We start from the raw sequence: 18,912 nt of genomic DNA on the forward strand, positions 1-18,912 counted from the left end.
ACCAGTTTTCTATTTTTTAGAAGTGAGTTGAGTATTTTCTAAGGGGCATTCACTACCCTCTCTAGGGAATGGAAGGGATACAAGCTTATCATAGTGGTGTATTAGAAGACTCAGTATCACTAAGTTCTCAACTCTTCCCAAGTTGCTCTCCACCTGCAGCATAATGCCCATCAGAGTGTGAACAGACACAAGGTTAGAAATTGGCATATTAATCTGATTATTTATATGGAAGTACAGTGGCTATTTATAGTCCCTGACACTGGAAGCCAGGTGTGGTAGTACAGTCCATCAGATGTAAAGTCAGGAGGATCAAGAGTTCAAGGCCAGCCTAGGCTACCAGATTCCCTGTCTCAGGAAGGAATTTTAAAAGGTAGGGAAGAGAAAAAAAAAAAAAAGGAAGAAGAAGAAAATAGACAATTTTAAAGAAAAAATAATAAAGTTGGAGATTTCAAATTTTACTAAAAGACCATAGTAATCAAGAGAGTGTGGTACTTGTATAACTATACACATATAAATCATTGTGGAAGAAAAGATGCAGCTTAGATATAGCCCTAAGTTACATAATTTCTTCATTTGATTTTCTTTAAGCAAGGTGCTAATGTAATTCATGAAGACAGTTCTTCAACAAATGTTGCTATAATAGCTTGATATTCATATAGAAAAACTAAGTCATTAACTGTTAGATAGCACAAAACAAACATTTGAAGTGGATTAAAAACAAAAATCTATTATTTTAAACAGCAAAGGAAAAAAATCCTTGTAGTATAAAGATAGGCGTTGATTTATTAGAACACAAAAGGTAAGGGAAAGAAAGAAAAGAAATTTTGAAATAAATCAAAATTTGTTGCGGCCTGTCCGCAGTCTACAACACGAACGGTTCAACTGAGAATGGCAGTTCGAGCTGAAAAGAGAGGAATCTAGACGGGGCGGAAGAAAGAATGGAGCTAAGACAACATTCTGATCAAAGCTCAATTTTACTATTTCCAGACACTCAGTTATAAAGGAAGGGGGAGAGAACCCGATTTCCCGCCAAGTAACTCAGGGTCCAGTAGCAATTTGTTACCTATATAGATTACTCCTTGCCGCTGCACCTGTTAATTTTTAATACGACTCATGTGCCTACGAGACTGCTATGGCAAAAATTTCCCCGCAACTGTGTCCAGTAATGTTTGAGTAATGGGGCTGAAGGACCATATTGCACAACAGCCGCCTTTAACTCTTTTATCAACTTGAAATCCAAGGTCTGGTAATGTCTGGTCCTAGCATCTTGCTGATCAACTACCTCGACCACAGGAAAGGCCAGCGTATTAGACGAATTCTGTCCTTTCCCATGAGCCTGACTCACAACTCTTTCTAGCGGCACCTGGTGAACTACAGAAGAGTTACTCTTCTCTGCTTCTGAGATCTTTTTTAGTTTCCGAAGCTCATTAGTCAGCCTCTGAAGCTTAATCTCAAACTCTAACTCACTTAGCCGTGTGTCCCTATGAGTAGCACCTTCCGAAGTGGTGACTATAGGTGAAGCGGGATATTCGCAAGAGGACCAATTCTCATTAAGGTAATGGGCAATTCCTCTATCTGAGTGATTTTTGTTAAAATTCAGTTTATCATCAGAGTTTCCACATTTATCAATTTTTGAGTTAAGAAGATCTTTTTCTGAGGAGGCCTTCTCTGATAGGCACTCCTCCTGAGATACCACAAGCTCCGCCTGAGGGCAATTTTGCCCTGGAGAAGTTGCATCTTTTATAGCATCATTTACAAGCGCCCAGAGGCCTAGGGTAAAATTATCTGTCTGAGCGATATTCAAGGCCTCACCAACTTTCTCCCAGGTTTCACAATCTATCATTTCTTCTTCCTTGAACCATGGACAACAGCTATCTATCTTATCTAAAAAATTTCTTACTAATTGTACTTCAAGCCTTACTCCTCTGGCCTGAAACAACTCCTGAAAACTAAAAACAACCGCCTGATCCATGACTTTAAACCCTTCCTTCTTCCACCTAAGCAGCTTTCTAAAAAGCTGCGGCACACCACCTATTTCCGTATCTAGTTCCGATTAACGAGCTGCTGACCCAAGCAGAAACAGTGTTGGGTTAGCACTGATTCAAACTTGATTCGTATCCTACCGCATCCTCAGCAACACTTTACAAAACTGAAATTTTAGGCTAGCGCTAGCATGTGTACCTGTCCGTTGCTCCGATGCTCCGATACGAAGATCCTTTCCTTTCTTGTGGAGCTCTACACAGCAGCCGTTTCTCTTAGCATCCCTCTGCCATTCTTCAGGTCCCAGTTCTGGCGCCAACTGTTGCGGCAACTGTTGCGGCCTGCCCGCAGTCTACAACACGAACGGTTCAACTGAGAATGGCAGTTCGAGCTGAAAAGAGAGGAATCTAGACGGGGCGGAAGAATGAATGGAGCTAAGACAACATTCTGATCAAAGCTCAATTTTACTATTTCCAGACACTCAGTTATAAAGGAAGGGGGAGAGAACCCGATTTCCCGCCAAGTAACTCAGGGTCCAGTAGCAGGACGAACACGTGTGTGCCTCCTCCAAGCAGCAAAGGCAGGGTCCAGCAGTAAGCGTGGCAGGACGAATGAGCAGGAAGCTCCACCCTTGAGCAAGCAGGTTCCAGGCTGGGGAAAGGGAGACCACAAAAATTCAACTTTAGTTTTCCTCCAAAGACACTATTAAGAAAATAAAACTATGTCTGGGGATGTGTACTACCTAGCCTGTGTGAGTACTACCTAGCCTGTGTGAGTACTACCTAGCCTGTGTGAGTACTACCTAGCCTGTGTGAGTACTACCTAGCCTGTGTGAGTACTACCTAGCCTGTGTGAGTACTACCTAGCCGGTGTGAGTACTACCTAGCCTGTGTGAGTACTACCTAGCCTGTGTGAGTACTACCTAGCCTGTGTGAGTACTACCTAGCCTGTGTGAGTACTGGGTTCAGACCCCAGGATCACAAGCACAGATAGATGCACAAAAGAAAATGAAAGGACAAAGTACAGTCTTGGAGAAGACATTTGAAAACATAGCTGACAAAGTCTTCAAGGTAAGACTGTAAGAGTCAATAATAAAACTTAGGGTCTGGGGAGATGATACAAAATTTAAGAACAGCAGATGCTCTTCCAGAGGACCCAAGTTTAATTCCAAACACCCACAACCGTCTGAACTCTAGTGCAGTGTATCTGAAGCCCTCTTCTGGACTCCTCAGACACCCGGCATACATGTGATGTGCAGGCATGCATGCAGGCAAAACACCTATATACAAATAACAATAATAATAACAACAACATACCGCTCAATGAGTCACAGAAATTAGATGTTGTAGCACTTGTAATTCCTGCCCTCCAGAGGCCAGAGAAAGTGGATCAAGAGTTCTAGTGCCATGTCTGCGTTATAGTAAGATCTCATCACAGAAAAAGGATAAAAAAGTATGGGTTCAAAACACATTCTCAAGGGTGTTATATGCAAGGCCAGTAAGCACATGCAGACATGTCGCAGCTATACATCAGCAAATGGCACATTCAAACTATGATGGGAGCTAGCAAGACATCCCCATCAGAATGCCCAATGCACAAGTCTCGGCAAGGATAACAATTAGTCAGAACTCTTTTACCTGACTGGTAAGATTTGGGGAAACTGATAATTTATTCTAATGTTAAACTTAGCATGTTAGTAGATCTAACTCTGCCTAAATATCTAAAAGAAATAACAACAGGAATCAACAACAAAGGCTTATACGTAACTACTAAAACCCAAGACCACCCATATTCCAACCACTAAGTGGATATTCATACTACACATGCAGCTATCATGTGCATCTCATAATCAGTGGGCAGAACACAAATAAGTATCTCTTTACATTCTCAGAAAGAAAACATTCTCAGTAGTTACCTAAGTCTAAAGGTTTATTTTATTGCAAGAATGAAGGAACACCTTTTAAATTTTTAGCACATGTGTTCATGGCTGTGTCGCAGTCCCAGGAGAACTGTGGGTAGATGACTCTCTCCTTTCACCATGCACAATCAACTTGAAGCAGCTGTTGTAACTCTGAGTTCTGCTAGGTTTGCCCTAGCTTTTACTAACCAGTATCTCACTAGTTAGGAATTAGATGTGTCTTGATCACTATCTACCAAATTCCTGACCCTACATTTTCTCTCTTTGACCCTTCAGTTAGATTTTACCTACTTTGTTCTCGATGCCTTTCTTTCAATCAGATTTCTGCTTCACTGCTCCTCCCGAGGACCCTGGTTCAGTTCCCAGAACCCACATTGGGCAGGCAGCTCATAACTACCTATAACTGTAGCTCCCTCCTTTGGCCTTCACAGGCACCTGCGAGTGTGTGGCTGGTAGACAGAAACATATCCTTACACACAAATAAGAAATAATTCTTTAAAAGGTTTAAAGTAGATGAGACCTATAAATGAGCTCTGATTTTCTCTTGCTGTTACTGATGGAGTGGAAGCACAGCGCTCAGAGTGATGACAAGATCTTTAGATCATAATCAGTGCTGTGAAGGAAATAGCAGGAAGTGACAATAAGGGATAGAAGGGGTTTACTTTGGATACAGTCATTTAAAATGACATTTTTGTTCAAAAAAATAGTTGCAGATCTTGCTGTCTGGCTGAAAGAATGAAGATGTTTTATAAAGATAGAAAGGTGTGAACAGTCTGAACTATTTATAATTCTCAGCTTTAATAGTGCTCATGACATGACTTTGATTTTATATCCTGATTTTAAGTCAGAATTCAATGTGGTCACTGTTAGATTTCCGAAGTCCTTGCACCTATTGTAGTTGACTTGGCAGCCATGTATTGAATACTTCACACCTACTAGGCAGTGTTCCATGCATTGGAAATAAGTAGAAATTAAGTCTAAAACTAAAGTAGATTTTAGGATAATTTAGGATAACTGACTTGTCGTTGACAATAATATAATGTTGGCAGATCACGCTGGTACACCCAGTTAGTCCCAGCACTCAGGAGGCAGAGGCAGGCAGATCTCTGTGAGTTCAATGCCAGCCTGGTCTATGCAGTGAGTTCCAGGACATGCAGTGCTACCCAGTGAAACCATATCTCAAAAAAGACATCATCATCATCTTAATAGTAATATGTTATTATGAGAAAAATTCTTCCTTACTAGTACTAAGTTTTAAGAATATATTATGCTTGACTTTCATAGTCTAAGGGATTTTGCATTCTAAGTGGAAAGCAAGCATGGCACATGAAAAACAAAGCAAACAAGGATCAAACTGTTGCATTAATTACTCCATAATTGAGTAGGAAATTATTACTTTGTATTGGGTTCCTTGTGAGAAAAGAATGTTTGTTCGTTTTAGAGTATGAATAGGTGGAAAATAGAAGGGACGCTGATTTGGGGACAGGGGTGGGGGAGAGAGGAATCTTGAAAGAGGTAGGATTAAATATCAAGGTGTATTTCAAGAACATGAATAAACAGACTTGACTGAGTGAAAGGTTTGTATTTGTAACTAGTAAAAGATAAAGCAGAGTTCTATACAACAGGATTTGGGCTGTATATAATAGTGATATGTTTATATAATCCTAAAATTACTGTCAATTAATATGTGAATGGTTTATCACAATATATCAATTTCAGTTGTTTCATTATTCTAAATATGTCTGTACACCACTAATTATGTTCTGTAGATTTTGAGGCCGGAGTCCTACTCAGTCTTACTCAGGTTAAATAATGTTTTGTTTTTCAGTTACTTACACGCCAAGTCAATCATCCACAGAGACCTCAAGAGTAATAGTATCCTTCCTGAGACTGCGCTGCGAGTCTGAACCACCCTGACTTTTTCCTCTACATTTTGTCTTTCTGTTATGTAAAACTGGTTTTGTGCTATGTTTCATATGCTATAAAGAAAATGAACCAATTTGCATGAGAGTATAATAGAGTAGGATACAGCCTGATGGGGTTTCTGCATGACTGGGCGCTGTAGGAAAGCCTGTCACGGGTCTTTATCATAGTAGGGCTTGCTGTCTTGCTTGCTTAGATCCTATGTGCCCTATAAAGTGAATATTTTTGTGGCAACTGCTTTAGCTCATCTAACTGGCTTAGTAGTAGATGAGACTTGAAATCAAAAATTCAAAATTATTTAACAGACATGAAGAAACGACTTTTCTTTTTGTCTCTCAGTCCACAGAGCTCCTTTCTGATATCATTGTTATTCGCATAAAGAGCCTGTGTAGCTTTCCCTGCAGAGTTAAAGTATATCTGGGCCAAATCAAATTAGAAAGTCCTCAAATCTCCCATAGGCTTAGGAAGGTATCTTAACCTTATGCTCACATATTTCAGGCCTGGGACATCTTAAAAGTAGGTCGTATAAGCTAAATAGAACAAATTTCTTGCTCAAAACATATTTGTTGACTTTCAGAGGACATACGAATCACTGTATTTTAAAAAGAAAATATAGTACTATAGAGTTATAGAACGTAGTTCTTTTACCTGAAATCTTCAAAATGCTTTCTCTAATAGGAAAATGCAATCTGGTTTTTTTTCCTTTACTTACTGCACCTCAGATATATTTCTTCATGAAGACCTCACGGTAAAAATAGGTGACTTTGGTCTAGCCACAGTGAAATCTCGGTGGAGTGGGTCCCATCAGTTTGAACAGTTGTCTGGATCTATTTTGTGGATGGTAAGAATTGAGATATTTCTCAGTTGGTCGCATTCTTCAATCTTAAACTAGTGACTGCTTACTAGAAATACACTGAAGGGCTTAACTACAGTACTTTCACAGTTCCCACTACTCACAGGAATAGCATTGTAAGCCAGGCATAATGGCACATGCCTTTAATCCCAGCACTTAGAAAGCTGAACAACTGGATAGACATATATTAGTTTGAAGCCAGCCTGTCTACGTAGTTCCAGAACAGCCAAAGCTACAAAGTGAGACCTTGTCTCTTATTTTTTGTGTAAATGGTCTCTTTTCTTCTCTTTAAAAAACTTATTGCAAAACCAGTTTCAGTATATGTAAACAATATGTATCATAAGTTATTTGAGTGTTATTAAAAATTGTTTAAAAATACTTTGCTGGGTTTAGTGTGCACACCTTTAGTCCCAAAACTCAGAAGGTAGAGACAGGTATATCTCTGTGATCAAGAACAGCCAGAGTTAGGTGACACCCTGTCTAAAAACAAAAACAAAAAACAAAAATTGATGTTCAAATGGTCTGTGTATCTTGCTCTTTTTTTTTTAAGTTTTGCAACTTAAAGAGACCTATTCAGAGAGAGAGAGAGAGAGAGAGAGAGAGAGAGAGAGAGAGAGAGAGAGAGAGAGAGAGAGAGAGAGAGAACTCACTCACACTTTTATTTGAGCCAAAATTGGAAATAGACCTTCCTCACACTAGAAAGAACTTCATAATTATGGGCCAATTGGAAGAAGAAAGACAAAAGAAAAAGAGGATATTTTTAGTCATCCTGTGCTCTCTGCACAGATCTGTCTCCTTTCTGCTTTGTAGAAGAAAGTTTAAAAGATGAGAACACAGTTTCTGCAGCAGGCTGTTGAAGAGTTATTTCTAGGAATCCTGCTGTGAACCCACAGTGGTTCCATGTGACCTTTCAGAGGGTCCCTAGGTCTCTCCTTTATGAAGCAGTTTTCTTCCTGTCCTTCAGTCGGAACGACACACTACAGCTGGTTGAATGGAAAAACAAATACAAGATTCCAAGCCTATTGCGGTTAAGGCAGAGAGGAGAGAGAGTTGTGGCTCTGTTGTCACTCAACTTTGTATTAAGAGTAGGTATGCTCTGCTAATATCTGCTTGCTTAACATTTAAATGAATTAGTAAATACGTTAATAGTCAGTTGAGTTTTAATATCTTAAATATTCACAGAGGTAGTCCATATAGACAAACACTGTAGGATCTTCAATTATATTTGAATAAAAACAATCCTGAGTCCAATGAGTTTTGAAATATCAGCTCTGAGCCAAATACAGGTTTTTTTTTAAAAAAATATTTATTTATCTAACTTTATTTATTTATTATATTTAAGTACACTGTAGCCTGTCTTCAGACACTCCAGAAGAGAGTGTCAGATTTCGTTACGGATGGTTGTGAACCACCATGTGGTTGCTGGGATTTGAACTCAGGACCTCTGAAAGAGCATTCGGTGCTCTTAACCACTGAACCATCTCACCAGCACAATACAGGTGTTTTAAACATCTTTGTACAGTTGGGTTACCCTACTAGAAACAGAAAAGTCAGAAGGGCTTTCAAGCCCATATTTGTCTAAATACCCAGAAAAATATGTAGCAGTCTCCAAGAAGCAGATTCTCCAAATAGTAAGGATAGATTATGATTTCTGGGATCAGAGATGAAGTTGGCACAAGTGGCAAAGTGGAAGAAAAGAAGCTGCCCTTCAGAGGTGGGTGGGAGAGTTGCCCTCTGGCCATTAACTTCAAAGTTCCTAAGCTTCCCTGAGTCCCTTCATCTGAAATGTTAGGTCAGACCAGAGGATGACAAGACCCTTTCTTAGATTCTACATTACAGCTAGCTAAGTTTCCTTTTAAAATCCTTTGATTATACATTTAACTGTTTGAATTAGTTAGAAGAGACTACTTGGTTGTAATCTGGCTTTCAGGAACCTTTTAGGCACATAATTCTAACAAAGATCGTGGTGTGTCCCAGGGAGATGACCTTTTTTGGTTCTGAAATTATAGAGAAAAATGTAAGGCAGATCATGCACATGCTTTAACAACAGTACAAAAGTTGGTCTAGGTCCGTCTCTAGGTTTGTTCTTTTTCAAAAGTCTTAGTTTTTATAGTTAGTAGAGTATTATTCCCTTTTGATCATGTTTTGTTGATACCCTGGGTCAATGAGTTAATCTTTTATTTAGTCATGCTGAAGGATTTTTAAGAGAACAAGAATAGCCAGCCAATAATGCACTTCATTGTTGAACAAATCTTTCAGGTTGATAACTGCCTTCAGAAAACAATATGGGGAGCTGTAAGAGATTGCTCTGTTGTTAAGAGCTCTCTGGCTGATGTTTCAAAAGACTTGCTTTTAGTTCTCAGCACCCAGTGACAACTCCCAAGTGTCTGTAAACTCCAGTTCCAAGGAATCTGAAACCTTCTTCTGGCCTCCCTAGTGTACAGACAGAACACTCACACATAAAAATTAAACTAAATAGACTGGTTGGGGTAGCACATGCCTTTAGTCCTAGAGGCAGGTGGACCTCTGTGAGTTCCAAGACAGCCAGAACTACATAGTGAAACCCTGTCAAGTTTTTGAGAGTGTGGAATATTCATAACTTGAAAAGATAATTTGGTCATAAACCAGTTTATGTGGCTCTCTGAGTTATTTACAGTAGTCTTTTCTACTTTCATTTATACCTTAAAAGAGAAATACATTTATGTGAAAATTTTAATAAATTAACAAATTGATCATCTGGCACACATTTAAGTAGATGGCATGCAACTGTTTGTCTAGCCATCTATCAGCAGTAAAAGCAAACTAAATTTTAAAAGACAGTTCTTCAACTGATCTAAATTCCATCCCCTCTAAAAAAAATTCCTTGTTCATCTTATCATGGTTGTGAGTGGTTTGTTTTATAGCATATCACTAAAATAACACCTGTCAACAAAATTCATAACAAAAACAGGTGGAGAAGACATTTTCCTCCTCCACTGCTGTCCTTTCCTGTGGGAAATCCGAAACATCAGTGTTTCTTAACTTTGGGCAGACAGCAGAATCATGTGTAGAGCTCTGCATAGAATATATGGGTCCCACTTGTAGACTCAGATATTCTGTATCAGACTGGAGTATAGTAGCACTGAGTCGGCTCCACAGGCAGTTCTGACTTGCAGATCTAGTTGAGTCCTGTTATTCCTCAGGAGAGATACTTCCTTGCCAAGAACAAGAACGTGATCTTCCTGCTAAATTTGCCAAGTTTCACTAATACCCTTTGCCACTTCTTCAATTCCTTCCTAACAACACAGTGTAAGAGATGCAAAGCAAAGGAATGAACCCTAGTTCTTCACCAGTCATTCATTGTATGTCATATAAATAAGAAACCGAGTTGTACAGCAGAGTGACTAAATTATGTGAAAATTTGGTAGCTATGATTTGATCTTTGTTTGCCCTAGAAGCAGCAACTAAAACTTTAACGAGTCACCCTGTTATATCTTACCTTTGTTAATAAAGCATTTCTTATACTACACATTTATGGTGTAACTTGAAAGGATACTCGAATTTTTCAGCCTCTAAATTCTACCACTATTAACATTCCCTGAGTTGAGGAAAATCTTTTTTACCACTGACAAAACTTATTCCTTGTACCTACTTCCAAGATTTTTATAAGTGCAAGTCTAGTATTTCTTTGCCAATCAAGACTAAGTAAGAAGTAGAGATTCATTCTTGAGAAATGGCCACATGGCAATGTAGGTGTTTGTTCAGAAAGAGGGTTACTGATAAAATTATAAAACCTTAATAATGCATCATGAAATCTCAACCCAACTCTTTCAGAATTTATAAAATGGGATTTCCCCTTTGTCCTAGTTGGATTTATTTCTTTGACCATTAGTAGATGATTTCTGTAAGTAAGGTGTTACTCTGTGAATGATTGTTTTTATTTCAGTCTTTATTCAGCTGAAATTAAACTAGATTTTTTTTCTTATATTTTTACAGGCACCAGAAGTAATCAGAATGCAAGATAAGAACCCGTATAGCTTTCAGTCAGATGTGTATGCATTCGGGATTGTGCTGTATGAACTGATGACTGGCCAGCTACCTTATTCAAACATCAACAACAGGGACCAGGTAAACACCATCTCTGGGAGTTTTCTCAATATTTCTCTTAAGGCTCTGGTTCTCTAGAGGAAGGAAGGATGGAGATGGAGGTGACTATACATGATAGAACTCCTGATCTCTCTGATCAGCATTAGATAGTGTTTGTATTCTTTTGACAGTAGTAAGGCTTTTGTTTGAAATGTTAATCATAAATGTTATAGTGGAATAACATCCCCAATTTTGTGACTAGAAATCAGAAGTATATCAATGGAGTATAACCTGTTTCTTGGCTAAAGCAGAATTAAAAGAATGAACTCTGGTGCCTGCTGTGGTGTGTATTCCTTTAATACCAGCACTCAGGTGGCAGAGGCATACAGATTTCTCTGAGTTTGAGGTCAGGCTGGTGTAAAGTTCCAGGCTAACCCTGCCTTTTTTTTTTTTTTTTTTTTTAATATTTTTTATTAGGTATTTTCCTCAATTACATTTCCAATGCTATCCTAAAAGTCCCCCATACCCTTCCCCCCCCCACTCCCACTCCCACTCCCACTTTTTGGCCCTGGCGTTCCCCTGTACTGGGGCATATAAAGTTTGCATGTCCAATGGGCCTCTCTTTCCAGTGATGGCCAACTAGGCCATCTTTTGATACATATGCAGCTAGAGTAAAGAGCTCCAGGGTACTGGTTAGTTCATAATGTTGTTGCACCTACAGGGTTGCAGACCCCTTTAGCTCCTTGGATACTTTCTCTAGCTCCTCCATTGGGGGCCCTGTGATCCATCCAATAGCTGACTGTGAGCATCCACTTATGTGTTTGCTAGGCTCCGGCATAGTCTCACAAGACACAGCTTTATCAGGGTCCTTTCAGCAAAATCTTGCTAGTGTATGTACTGGTGTCATCGTTTGGAGGCTGATTATGGGATGGATCCCTGGATATGGTAGTCTCTAGATGGTCCATCCTTTTGTCTCAGCTCCAAACTTTGTCTCTGTAACTCCTTCCATTGGTGTTTTGTTCCCAATTCTAAGAAGGGGCAAAGTTTCCACACTTTGGTCTTCATTCTTCTTCAGTTTCATGTGTTTTGCATATCCAGTATACTAAGTTTCTGGGCTAATATCCACTTATCAGTGAGTACATATCATTTGAGTTCTTTTGTGATTGGGTTACCTCACTCAGGATGATGCCCTCTAGGTCTAACCATTTGCCTAGGAATTTCATAAATTCATTCTTTTTAATAGCTGAGTAGTACTCCATTGTGTAAATGTACCACATTTTTTGTATCCATTCCTCTGTTGAGGGGCATCTGGGTTCTTTCCAGCTTCTGGCTATTATAAATAAGGCTGCTATGAACATAGTGGAGCATGTGTCCTTCTTACCAGTTGGAACATCTTCTTAACCCTGCCTTTTTAAAAACAGAAAAAAATTAACTTTGATGTGTCACAGGTATAGTTGTCGTTTGATTGTATCACAGGTTGTATTGTCAGAGTAAGGACTCAGCTATGAACATATTTATGTCACATTCTTCCAGAACTATTAAGAAGTTTAATACAACAAAAGACAGCATGAGGGACTGGAAGGTGGTTCATTGGAAGTGTTTGCTGTATAAGTATGAGGCCCTGGGTTAAGACCCTGAGTACACAGAGAAAGCCAGCTGTGGCCATGTCTATAACCTCAGTGCTGGAGGGGAGACAAGGAGAAGCCCAAAGTTGCAGCCTGGTGGAAATATAAGTGGTAGATTACAAATAACAGTGAGGTAGAGGAGTGATTGAAGAAGACATCCTGATGCCCACTTCTGCCTTCCACATTTGTCCAGGCCAGGACACTCAAATGTACACACACACACACACACACACACACACACGCACGCGCACGCGCATGCGCACACAACAAAACTGGGTAAGAAATTATGAAATGACTGTTATATAATGTTGTGGCTTGTCTACAATGAAAATTCTACCAGAAGAGTACATTTTTACCTCTCCCTTTCCTAGGTTCTTACTCTCTGTTCTTCCTTCCGAAAGATACCATAACACTTCACAGAGCTTTGTTCATCTGTGTTTTCACACTAAATTCCCTTAGACTTCTCTTTCTTTATTTCCTTCCCTTCTCCCACTCTCTCTTCACCTTTTAACAGACTAGTATTCTGTAATCTAGCCAGGACTTTAGATCTGGATCTTCTTCCCTTCATGGCTAGAATACTGGGGAATTGTAGTTTGTGCCATCAATTCCAGTTTACCAATGCCAAAAGGTGAATGAATTGTCTTTACTAAAATTAAAATGATGCCTCAACATTTTTTTAAAGTGTGTGGGTTTATAAGTAAAGAAGAGAGTAATAACAATTAAACGTCATTAAAAGATAGTTACCATGTAAACAGTGATTAAAGAGTTTATGCTATATGCTGTGGTCTGCATCATAATCACATAAAAGGCTGCTTTGCAATGGAGATGCTAGGTGCTGGAACCATGGCTCAGCATTCGAGTGCAGTGCTCTTGAAGAGACCTGAGTTCACTTCCCAGAACCCACCATGGGTGGCTCACAACCCACTCAAGGGGATCTGAGACCCATTCTGGCCTTCATGGGTAACTGCATACACGTACTCATATCTCCACACAGATGCACATTCACACTGGAGATTCTAGAGCAGACTGTGATTCTGTGGGATAGGCTTCCGGAATAGTTCTGATGCATCCCAGGGTACTGAGTTCAGCTGCTTATTGGCATTTGAGGTCATTTACCTTCCCTGAAAATACAATACATGAAAGTAACAGAAAGGCTCTCTCTGAGAGAAGTGAATGAGCAGCAGAAGAATGAGACCCTCATCATTTCATTTTTCTTGGTAGTATAGTCAAAGTTCTTAGAATTTTCTAGTCTAAAGCAAGTTACATGTTTAGTGGAGGAGTAGGAAGAAGAGGAGGAGGAAGAGAGAAAAAAATGTTAATTCTACCACTCATTCTACTTGATTGCTCTGTGTACTCAACGTTCTTCAAATTGTTCTTCAGAGGAACTATGCTCTCAGATTAGACTTCTGTTTTAGAATCCATTAATTTTCTTTATTTACATGGAAAAGTAGGACAACTGCTTTTTTACTGTGCAGTGTAGATAGATACCATCCATCTGTACTCTCATCCTTCCATAGTTCAGGGTGTATGTTTTGCATGTAAACTCAAAGCAAGGCTCTGGTTGGGTAATATTGATACAGTGGCAGGGTTTTGCTTTTGTTTGTTTTTTTTTAATCAATTATGAAAGTAGGAGATTGGACTAAAGAAGTTCTCTTTCTATTTCTGGAAGTCACAGGGGCTAGGAAGATGGCTTGGTGAGTAAAGCATGCACCAAGGAAGCATGAAGACCTGAGGTCAGAGTCCTAGCACTTCTGTAGAGATCTCTGCGTGCTGATAGATGGCTGGAATCCTAGCCAGAGACACAGAGACAGCGGGTCGCTGGAGTCGTTGGCCAGCTAGGCTGTCAAAATCATGAGTTTCAGGTCCAATGAGAAACCCTAGCTCAAAAAACTAAGGTGAAGATCAAGTGAGGGAGATACCCAATATCAGCCTCTGGCTTCCACATGAACAGGCACCAGTGTGCATATGTGCATACCCCTCACTTAAAGACATAGACTCAAAAAACAAAGAGAAATCAGATTCTATATTAAAACAAGTCTCTTGGCTTTCCAAGAATCACTCCTGTGTTACTTTATGGAAGAGTATGCAATTAAGGGTTTTGGTGTGTGTCTGTATATCTGTGTGTGTGTGTGTGTGTGTGTATCTGTATGTGTGTGATGTGTGTGTGTGTGTGTATCTGGGTGTGTATTTCTCATTTGTTTTCCTTAGTGCTGAAAATCTGAGAAAAATTACTAAATTATTTCAAAAGATTTTTTTTAAGCCAGGCAGTGGTGGTACATGCCTTTAATCTCAGCACTCAAGAGGCAGAGGCAGAGGCCGAAGGATCTCTGTGCATTCAAGCCTAGTCTACAAAGGGAATTCCAGGACAGCCAGGGATATAAAGAGAAACCCTTCCCTCACACTAGGTCATTCACAATTGCTTGTAACTTCAGTTCCAAGGCATTTGAAGCCCTTGCCTCATGTGGCGTACATATACACAGACACAGACATTTTAGAAAATAAAGTAAGGCAAGGTCTTTCTTTAATCCTCGCACTAGGGAAGTAGAAGCAGATGGATCTCTTTGTTTTCAGGGGCAGTCTGCTCTCTGTCGTAAGTCTTAGGTTAGCCCAGGCTACACACTGAGACCCTGTCTAAAAGCAATCAAATAAGAGATGCTGGAGAGATGGCATAGTGGGTAAGAGCACTGGTTGTTCTTCCTACTGACCCTGGTTCAGTTCCCAGCACTCACATAACAACTCAACAACCGTCTGTGACAGCACTCCCAGGAGACCCTTTTCTGGACTCTGAGGGTAGAGCACACACGCATATAGATGAAAACCCCACACAGAGAAAATAAAAATAAAGATTAAATTTTTTTAATTAGAGAAAATAAAGCTCTGTAATTTGGGCTAATCTCGGGAATGTATATCTGTTCCATATTGTATCAGCTAGAGTAGCTTGACTAATATTAAAAATGTTTGCTTATCAAGGAACTCACTCATATACCTACTAGGTTGTTACTAGAGACTTACTTAGGGCCAAGGGATAGCTCTCTCTGTTCTTTTCTCTACATGGGCCTTTTTGTGAGACTTCTCAGGCTTCTTAGGGTCTCTCTAATGATGTGATGGCTGGTTCTATGAATAAAATCTCAAGAAACAGAATATAACAAATATCAATGTCTTACCAGTAAGCTTTAAAAAAGGGGGGGGGGCTAGCAAGATGGCTCAGTGGTTAAGAGCGCCGACTGCTCTTCCGAAGGTCCTGAGTTCAAATCCCAGCAACCACATGGTGGCTCACAACCATCCATAACAAAATCTGATGCCCTCTTCTAGAGTATCTGAGGATAGCTACAGTGTACTTACATATAATAAATAAATAAATCTTAAAAAAAAAAAAAAAAAGAGCAGTCTTAGGGAAAAAAAAAGCCGGGCGTGGTGGCGCCACCTTTAATCCCAGGACTCGGGAGGCAGAGGCAGGCAGATTTCTGAGTTCGAGGCCAGCCTGGTCTACAAAGTGAGTTCCAGGACAGCCAGGGCTACACAGAGAAACCTGTCTCAAAAAACAAAACAAAACAAAACAATAGCATCGCATATAACATGAATCTAGACTGGCCTTGAACTTCTTTCTAGCCCTCCTGCCTCTACTTCCGGAGTGCTGGGATTACCTGTGTGCTCCAACACACTCATTTTTTTTTTACACAAATTATTTTTAACAAAAAAAAAAAAGTTACTGATATCTACCATAAGCAAAGCACTGTGGAGTACCAAAGGGTTCAGAAGTAGAGCAGAGGCGGTCCAGAAATGATACTGAAAATGGGCAGCATGCATATCCTCTGGTAGTTCTAAGGCAGGACCAAAGAGCAGGAGATGCTAGGAGATCTGAGGATGTGCTGAAATAGTCTCAAAATTTCAAACTAAGGGACTGATTTTGTCATCGCTTTTCCCTGTGACTCCATCCACACATTGTATTCAGGAATTTCCTTTTTTCTTTATGGCTGCTTTTAAATCATTGAGCTTCCCACAAAGGAGCAAACCAACACCTGCTTTATGCTTTGCACCAGCTAAACTTTGTGGGGCATATAAAACTGGGAATTATCTTCACTTTTTTCCCCTCGAATCCCTTCTGAAAGAATTTTGAAAAAATGTATACCTCTGTGCACTTTTTTTTTTCTTTTTTCTTTTTTTTTTTTTTTTTTTTTTTTTGGTTTTTTGAGACAGGGTTTCTCTGTGTAGCCCTGGCTGTCCTGGAACTCACTCTGTAGGCCGGGCTGGCTTTGTGCACATTTTTAAGTTGGGATCTAAAATGCTTTCTTACATGTTAATTGCAAAGAATGTCAATTTCAATATAACTTGGTTAAGATTTGAAAATACTCAGCCCAGAGAGATGGCTCAGTGTTTAAGAACACTGACTGCTCTTCCAGAGGTCCTGAGTTCAATTTCCAGCAACCACATGGTAGCTCATAGATACCACTTAGAACATCCTGAGTGAGGGCTTAGAAGAGGGCCTCCTAGGAGCCAAAGGAAAAGGCCAGCTCTTTTGATGGGCAAGAATAATCCTTTACAACATACTATGTCTCTCAGTTACTTAAACTCATTTCTATGGTATACTAAAAATTATGTTGTAATTTGTCATTTAAAAGTGTTCTAGGGCTGGCAAGATGGCTCAGCAGGTAGGAGCACTGACTGCTCTTTTGAAGGTCCTGAGTTCAAATCCCAGCAATCACATGGTGGCTCACGACCACTCATAATGAGATCTGACACCCTCTTGTGGTATGTTTGAAGTCATCTACAATGTACTTATGTATAATAATAAATAAATCTTTGGGCCAGAGCAGGCAGGGACTGAGCAAGTGGAGTTGACCGAAGCGAGCAGAGGTCCTAAAAATTCAATTCCCAAAAACCACATGAAGGCTCACAACAATCTATACAGCTACAGTGTATTCACATACATAAATAAATAAATAAATAATTTTTAAAAGGTATTCTAATAGTCAACTGGAAATTCAGTTAACTGTTGAACAAATTAACTGAAGAATTGGAAACCAAGAAACTTTGAACGGAGTTTGTTATAGTTCATTAGAGCCTACTTAGACACTCATTTTTTGGAAATGTCTTCTTGATGTCCTATAATTTTTGTAACCTGGAATGATATGAACTAGAGTCCATATTGGTAAAATGTAAAGGCCTTTTGAAAAATAGAGGTTATGTGCAACAGGGAAAATTCTTGACACATATACCTAAGTGGTTCTCTGGCAAATTAGTTTTAAGATTTATTGTATTACTGTATACACCTGCAGGCACATTCCCACAGAGGCTAGAAGACAGCATTATGTTCCCTGGAGCCAGCGTCATGGGTGTTTGTGAGCCACAGGATATGGATACTGGGTCTGACTTAGACCCTCTGTAAGAGCAACAAGTGTTGTTAACTAATGAGCCATTTCTTCAGCCCCTAGATTTAAAAAAAAAAAAAATGAAAGAAAGAGAAAGAAGGAAGGAAGGAAGGAAGGAGGGAGGGAGGGAGGGAGGGAAGAAAGAAAGAAAGAAAGAAAGGAAGGAAGGAAGGAAGGAAGGAAGGAAGGAAGGAAGGAAAAGAAAGAAAGAAAGAAAGAAAGAAAGAAAGAAAGAAAGAAAGAAAGAAAGAAAGAAAGAAAGAAAGAAAGAAAGAAAGGAAGGAAGGAAGGAAGGAAGGAAGGAAGGAAGGAAGGAAGGAAAAGAAAGAAAGAAAGAAAGAAAGAAAGAAAGAAAGAAAGAAAGAAAGAAAGAAAGAAAGAAAGAAAGCAAAAGCAAAAGCAAAAGCGAAAAAGAACAAGTCCATATCTGATGGACACAGGCCTGTTTTCCAAGCACAACATGTGTCATTAGAGGATGTGGATGAGACACATCCAGAAATGTTAGTGACAGGTAAAACAGTAGATCATCACTCCAGCGTTGGTAGAGAGAACAGCATCATCCTGTTTGGAGACGTGGCAGTCTAGAAAGAGGAATACATGATGATCAAGGGTAGAGTTGAGCTAGGCCTTGCTTTCTCCAGATTCTGGATCAGCTGCAGAGAGCAGCAGGAAGTCATCTCAGGCAGAGCAGGATTTCTGTCTGCATGGTCTTCTGCCAGTTTTTGTTGTCACTTTCTTAGCTATATTATTTTGGGCCAAGTCCCTTGGTTTTGGTTTTTGAGCACTGAATACCTAATCTGAAACATGGGATCAATTCCTACACCTCGGAGAATTGTTTCTATACCAAAATAGATATATATGTAGTCCAAAGGCCCCAGGTTTTCAGCCTTCCAGCCTTTTTATTTTGCTTTACCTCTCATACCTTTTCTAGGAATATAAGCTATCTGAACGCTGTCCTGTGCATCCGGATGGCAGGCTTCGTCCTCTCAGTGCTCTTACATGTTCCTAGTTACTACTTGTCTGCTGTTGCTCCAGTCCTGTTGAACTTGTATCACAGAGACACTTTGAAGTAAAGCTTTTCTACAAGTTAATAAATGAAATTCTGGCATCAAACAGGAAATACCTTTCAGATATGACCATTTCTAAAATCCATCAGCCCTGCCTACAATGGAGCTCTAC

The 18,912-nt window shown here is 39.7% G+C and overlaps 1 protein-coding gene across 10 annotated transcripts in view; it reads left to right on the top strand.

Annotated features, from left to right (window-relative positions):
- Braf (B-Raf proto-oncogene, serine/threonine kinase) overlaps positions 1-18,912 on the top strand; it is a 124,631-nt gene that overhangs the window by 92,236 nt on the left and 13,483 nt on the right. For all 10 annotated transcript variants that reach the window (XM_085840673.1, XM_029478322.2, XM_029478324.2 and 7 more), the window contains 3 exons: positions 5,727-5,773; positions 6,544-6,662; positions 10,650-10,781. In XM_085840673.1, coding sequence (XP_085696799.1) covers positions 5,727-5,773; positions 6,544-6,662; positions 10,650-10,781 — 298 coding nt within the window. The remainder of the gene's footprint in view (positions 1-5,726; positions 5,774-6,543; positions 6,663-10,649; positions 10,782-18,912) is intronic.

Source organism: Mus caroli, unplaced genomic scaffold (genome assembly GCF_978045245.1).
Source record: "Mus caroli unplaced genomic scaffold, Mus_caroli_1 scaffold_7, whole genome shotgun sequence".
Classification (NCBI taxonomy): Eukaryota; Metazoa; Chordata; class Mammalia; order Rodentia; family Muridae; genus Mus; species Mus caroli.